Consider the following 6,605-nt stretch of genomic DNA (forward strand, 5'->3'; position numbering starts at 1 on the left):
TAACGTGCGCGGCTAACCTCTCCATCATCCTTCTGTTAGACCCCCCCCAACTCTGTGATTCTGTTACTGTGATGGATGGCCGATGGAGGGGGGGGGCAGATCTCCATCCATCACTGCATCAACAAGAGCAAAGTTTCCTCTTGTCTCACCTCTTCAGTTTTCAGATTTGTTCTCCAGGAGGTTTTGAATCGCTTAGAGGACGTTAGCTTCCTGCAGTCATTTGAACTCTGCGTTAGCTTCTTCTATTAGCTTAAGCTCTACGTTAACCTCTTCCATTAGCTTAAACTCTACGTTAGCCTCTTCCATTAGCTTAAACTCTACGTTAGCCTCTTCCATTAGCTTAAACTCTGCGTTAGCCTCTTCCTTTAGCCTAAACTCTACGTTAGCCTCTTCCATTAGCTTAAACTCTGCGTTAGCCTCTTCCATTAGCTTAAACTCTACGTTAGCCTCTTCCATTAGCTTAAACTCTACGTTAGCCTCTTCCATTAGCTTAAACTCTGCGTTAGCCTCTTCCATTAGCTTAAACTCTGTGTTAGCCTCTTCTATTATTTTAAACTCTACGTTAGCCTCTTCCATTAGCCTAAACTCTACGTTAGCCTCTTCCATTAGCTTAAACTTAACGTTAGCCTCTTCCATTAGCTTAAACTCTGCGTTAGCCTCTTCCATTAGCTTAAACTCTGCGTTAGCCTCTTCTTTTAGCTTAAACTTAACGTTAGCCTCTTCCATTAGCCTAAACTCTACGTTAGTCTCTTCCATTAGCTTAAACTTAACGTTAGCCTCTTCTATTAGCTTAAACTCTACGTTAGCCTCTTCCATTCGCTTAAACTTAATGTTAGCCTCCCTCATTTATGTAAACTTGACATTGGCCTTTATGTAAATTTAATGTTAGCATCTTCCGTTCGTTTGAAATGGACATTAGCTTATTTACGTTATTTGGAACTCGATGTTAGCCTCCTCTGTTCATTTAAACTTGACATTAGCATCCTCTGCTGATTTTTAAACTTTTGTTAGCCTCCTCTATTTTATTGTACTCGACATTGGAGTCCTCCATTGATGTGAACTTGATGTTAGCGTTCTCCGTTTATTTAAACTCAATGTTAGCATCATCCGTTCATTTAAACTTGATGCAAACTCTGTTCATGTGAGCTTAACGTTAGCGTCCTCCGTTCTATTGAACTCGAAAGTCTTCTGTTGATGTGAACTCGATCTTAGCGTCCTCCGTTTATGTAAACTTACCGTTAGCCTCCTGCGTTCATGTGAAGTTTACGCTGGCCTCCGTTCTGCTGAACTTGATCATTTCTCGTCAAACGTCCTAAAAACGATTTCTCTCTGGTTCCTCCAGTTCCTCCTGCTCCTGTAGAACTTGGGCCTACTCTTGGCCTAAAGAAGTCCAGCTCCTTGGAGAGTCTGCAGACCGCCATTTTAGAGGTCAACAGGAAGAATGAGCTCCTCCCATTCCACCGGCCGCGCCCAAATATGGTCAGAGGAAGAGGCTGCAACGAGAGCTTCAGAGCGGCCATCGATAAATCCTACGACGGCCCAGCTGAGGATGACGATGGTGAGTGATGAAGTCCTTCCCCTTCCTGTAAAATCTGTATGATGCGGTTCAGACTCCTGTCTTCAGAGCTCCTCCTACAGCAGCAACAAGCCCATACCATGATTGTCCCACCAATAGTCGCCTTCCTTCATCTTTAATTTCTTTAAGCTCCACGTCTTCATGAACTTCCGGAGCTTCTCAGTCGCTCAGGTTTCTTCTGGTAACACCCATATGGAAAATGTTCCCTTCAAAGCAGCCGGCGCCTCCGCAAACCGCCGCCTTCGACTCCCAGCTGTGTTGTTAGCAGCTAACTCCCGTCAGTCGGCGGCGGTGTAATGAGCGGGGCTGTTAGTCTGGGCCGGATGGCCTCACAGCATGTGTCACGTCACACATGCAGCTGCTGAGTCTGTCAGCGTCAGGAAGGTCCAGCTCTCTCTGGGCTGATGGTCAATGACAGACGCTCCAGCTTCTTCAGACTCTGTGGTTCTGTTCTGTACGGGATCCGTTGGTACTGGTACCAAATCGACACCTCTGTCAGTACCATCCCTACTCTGCAGACTCCTCATCCTCACAGGATTCAACTCAGATCCTGAATTGGTGATGTAAGTTGTGGTCAGAGGTCAGACGGCTCCTCATCTGGATCAGGTTTTTCCCACAATGCACTGGAAAAACACCGACTCCACAAACATAAGATAAACACAAACCAAAATTATCAGACCGCCACATTTATCAGAAGAAAAATCAGAAAAATTTAAGATCAAACTTTGGTTTTTGTCAAGGAATGTTAAATGTTCTGATTTAAGCTAAAATATTTATTATTGGTTCATGAAAAAACTTTAAATCACTCCTGAAATGTACAAATATCTGCAGTTTTCTGTTGATCTGCAGCTTTTCTTCATCTCCATGTCTTCATTTCCTTCCTGTTGATGGGATTCCTCGTCTTCCTCCTTCAATCTGTGGAATATGGAGATTATTGTGCCACCATATTGCAAGTAAAACTCACAGTTTTGAGATCAAAATTGTATACATTTAAAACAAAAGTAAAGTGTTAAGAAGAAAAATCCATAATTTACAAATAAAAATAATTAACATTTGCTTTCAAAACCTTTTTTTTTTTTTTGCTTTCAAAAATATTTTTGCGTTTGCAAAGTTTTTTTTTTCTCCTTAAAAAATATTTTTGCGATTGGAGCACAAACATTTTTAGATGCATTGCGCCTCATCTCGCTTTCGCATATCTTTGATTTTGTATTCATAAGTTTCCTTTGGTGTGATGTTTGTGCCAGCCTTCTGATTGGTCTAGATTCTATCCAACCAATGTGAGGTAGAGACGCCTGGTTGGATAGAATCTAGACCAATCAGAAGGCTGTCACAAATATTACAGAAACTTATGAACACAAAGTCAAAGAAATGGCGAAAGTAAGATGAGGCACATTGCATCTAAAAACGTTTCTGCTGCCATTGCAAAAATATTTTTTGATAGCAAATATTAAATATTTTTATATGCGAATTAAGAAGTTTTATTTCGCAACACTTGACTTTTTGTTTGCAATTTAGAAAATTTTGATCTCAAAACTGAGTTTTTCTCCCAATAATCTCTCCATACCAGAAAGTCTTCAAGTCCAGGTCCGTCACAGGTCGACCCGTCTCAAACATCTTCTGCCTTTTCCTTCGTCTCTGCAGAGGACGGCTCAGACGTGAGCTCCGGCCGGGAAACGCCTGCCAGCAGCTCCTCACGCCAGGGTGCCGGTGACCTCGCCGACGACAGGGGCAAGAAGGACAAGAAGAAGGCGCCTAAAAACAACAAGAAGAAGGAGAAGAGCAAACCCAAAGCCAAGGAGAAGAAGAAGCCAGAGGAGCTCGATGAAACTGAGAAGAAGGGCAAGAAAACGGTCTTCGGCCTGCTGAGGTGAGTCCAACGTTTGAGCTCAGACTAAATGATTTCTGTCAATCCTCCTGGTTGAAGTCGGTTCTGTAGAGCCAGACGGACCGGTCAGTCCTTCTGGTCTGGTTTTTTATCCAGTAAAGAACGTGTGAGATGAATGAGGGAGATTTTCTGAAGGCAGGAGGTCCTGTTGTGTCTCTCTGGAGTGTTTTAATGCAGCTGCTGCAGCAAACCTGCATCCATAGAAGTTTCCATCAGGAAAAGCTCCTCAGGTGAAGTTTACACCTGACATCTTCTAAATTCCTCCGTTTAAAAATTAGTGTGAAGCTCCCTTGTGTGTGACGGCGAGACGGTTTTGAAATCTGTGAACCAGATGTTCCTTTGTCTGGCTTTCACGTTTGAATCTCACTTTTCTGGAAAGTTGGACGAATCTTCGTCCGATCAAAAGTCCAGCTTATGAAAACCGCTTCAGGGCGTCCTCGTCTCCTCCGTCGTCATGGTTGCGCATCATCACAGACTGTAAAAACTGACCGCTAGCTTTCACTGCAACACCTTCTGCACTGATCCAGGTTCTTCCAGAACTCTTTAGTCTTTGATGATCTAATCTAATCTAATCTCAGACGTGTCTGCTGACCCATTCAAAGGAACATTGTGACGCTTTTCACTTTATTGGTCTGAGGAAGATTTTCTCTTTGCATCAAACAGTTTTTACTCAAAAGCATTATAGTGTGAATTCTGAGTCAGCATTCACACTAAAGTGATCCTGCTGATTCTTTCTGAACGTAAAAACTCAATCGCACTTTCAGAGATTTCAGCATCTTGGTATTAAAACGTTCAGCTCGTTCATGACATTAATAAACTTTATACTTTTAGAAATATTGATCAAAATACTCTCTATAGGAACTGAATGAGAAAGTCTTCAAATAAGTAGATTAACAACAAACCTTTAAATATATTCATGGAAATGTTTTCATCTTTTAGAGTAATAAAAAAATAATTGGAGTTTAGCTAATATTTTAGCAACATGCTAGTTTTTTTTTTTTTTTTTTTTTTTGCTAATTTGGAATCTACTGAGGTTTTTGGGGATAATTTGTAGTTTAGTTCATATCAAAGAAACATACTAAATATTTTTGCAAAACTGGCATGAACCAGGAATTTTCAAGCAATTTTACAAAAACTTTTCCAAAATTTAAGTCAGCTTCAGCGCTCTTCATAGTTCTTTAACAAAGTTTCCAGTCTTTTAGCAAATTGAACATTTTGCAAATAACTTTTGTGTTTTTATCAAATCCCTTCAGCAGTTAAAGTAAATTGTGTCAGTATTTTCAGCAAAAAGCTTTTATTCTAACATCACTGCAGGTAATGCAACATTTCTAGTTTATCATTTTTATCTGCGTGACCCTTTGACACCCCCCAGCTCAAAGCCCACACATACAGCTGCACCCTAAGACCCGTCTCAGATGAATCAACCCCCCCTCCAGCCGGGTGGAGCCCTGGAACCACCGCAGGAGCCCAGAACGCCTTCAGCGAGCGGTGTGAGCCTCCACGCCGCCTCCACGCCGCCATTAGCGAGATTCCCATCTCTGTAGAACTCTGCAGAACAAAGCGTTTGAAGGTGTTCTCACAAAGCCTGTGTGTGAACCCGAACCCCCAAAACGCTTCCAGATTCCAACGCTGCGCTCCACAGAAAGCTTCAGAACTGCAGCTTCATTCAAGCTCAATATGAAGCCATTAAACATAATCAGGCTGCATTTTCCTTAAGTTTCACCTCCGTCACCTTCCTGTTTTTCCTGCGGTTTTCCCGCCGCTCCCTGCAGAAAGCGGCTCTTTCACGGAGACTTCAGAGCGCAGATCCTCGCCAAACGCCGTCTTTGTGAACGCAAACCGTTCCGAAAACGCCTGCAGTGTGTTTGTGGTTCTGCCAGCATCGTCACGCCGACAAACCAACAACAAGAACCAGCTGTTTGAAAAGATCCTTTTGACATAAAGGAGTTATACATTTACCTCCAGAAACACACAGAGACAAGTGCTCACAGTCACAGTAATTGAATCGACTTGATAAACGATGGCGTTTCTTTGTGGCTAAAAAGACGTTTTGTGTGTTTTCTCTGGAGAACAAATGAAATTAAAGAGTGTCTGCAGCAGCGTCTGTGACATTTACTTGTTTTTCTCTTGAAAGTTTCCTTGAAAGCCTCCTTTGAATCTCTTAAAGTTAAAATTAAATTTCATGATTCACGAGCGGTGTTTAAGAAAAGGCCGGGGCGGACGAATCCAAACTGTCTGCTCCGTTAATAGAAGTGTTCCTAATTCGAGAGGAATCCGCCTTTGTTTCTTTGGCATTTAGAAAAACTAAATCTTTTTTTGAGACTTTTGGCCGAATCTGACCCCCCCTCCACCACCACCACCACCAAACCCCCACATGTATTTAACAAGTTTGAGAGCAAAAGCATCGAGTTTCAAATCTGAAGACGTGTGTTTTTAACAAAAATACAACATTTACCAATATCCAAAGTATATTTACCACCTTAAGAAAAGTCTAGTGTGGTTATTGTCATCGGTGGGAGTCAGTTTGCAATGCACTTTTGAGGTGGGGCTACTTGGTATTGCCTCCTGCTACACACTGTCCCACATGTTGCACTATAGGACTGTATTAATTATCTCCTGTCCCCTAACCCTGAACTGGACCAGTGACTCCTCCCCCTCTGCTGTTCCAAACAGGAAGTACCTGCAACATCCTATAGACAAATAACTGTTTCTATTGGTCAGAATTTTTTTAACATCTTCTTGATGATCCTCATTTTTTTTCTGTAGTTCAGGTTTTAAACTGACCAATCAGATGCCTCAGGAAGAGTGGGTGGAGCCTGCTGGCTGCCACGTGCCCAACATTCAAGACGATTGATTGACAGATCTAGTCTATCAAGCTTCCAAGCAGTAGGGGTGTGGCCTTCTAACAAGCTTGCTCCTGATTGGTTAGAGTGGTTACCATAAGAAGTCAAACTAACTCGCACCAATTACTGCTTAGTGATGTCACCTGGCTCCAACATGGCGGAGTCTGTACTGTGAAAAACTTCATTATCGGATTCAATCATTGGTGTAAATCAGGGGTGGGGCCGGCGTGTTTGCATGTTTACCAGATTTCCCGTCTAACTCTTGACTGATCACCTGGATCAGGTGTGTGGAACAGTCCTT

The 6,605-nt window shown here is 42.5% G+C and overlaps 1 protein-coding gene across 5 annotated transcripts in view; it reads left to right on the top strand.

Annotated features, from left to right (window-relative positions):
* Positions 1-6,605, top strand: part of pard3bb (par-3 family cell polarity regulator beta b) — a 164,741-nt gene that overhangs the window by 98,173 nt on the left and 59,963 nt on the right. For all 5 annotated transcript variants that reach the window (XM_024286436.2, XM_036209561.1, XM_024286437.2 and 2 more), the window contains 2 exons: positions 1,343-1,558; positions 3,218-3,443. In XM_024286436.2, coding sequence (XP_024142204.1) covers positions 1,343-1,558; positions 3,218-3,443 — 442 coding nt within the window. The remainder of the gene's footprint in view (positions 1-1,342; positions 1,559-3,217; positions 3,444-6,605) is intronic.

Source organism: Oryzias melastigma, linkage group LG21 (genome assembly GCF_002922805.2).
Source record: "Oryzias melastigma strain HK-1 linkage group LG21, ASM292280v2, whole genome shotgun sequence".
NCBI lineage: Eukaryota > Metazoa > Chordata > Actinopteri > Beloniformes > Adrianichthyidae > Oryzias > Oryzias melastigma.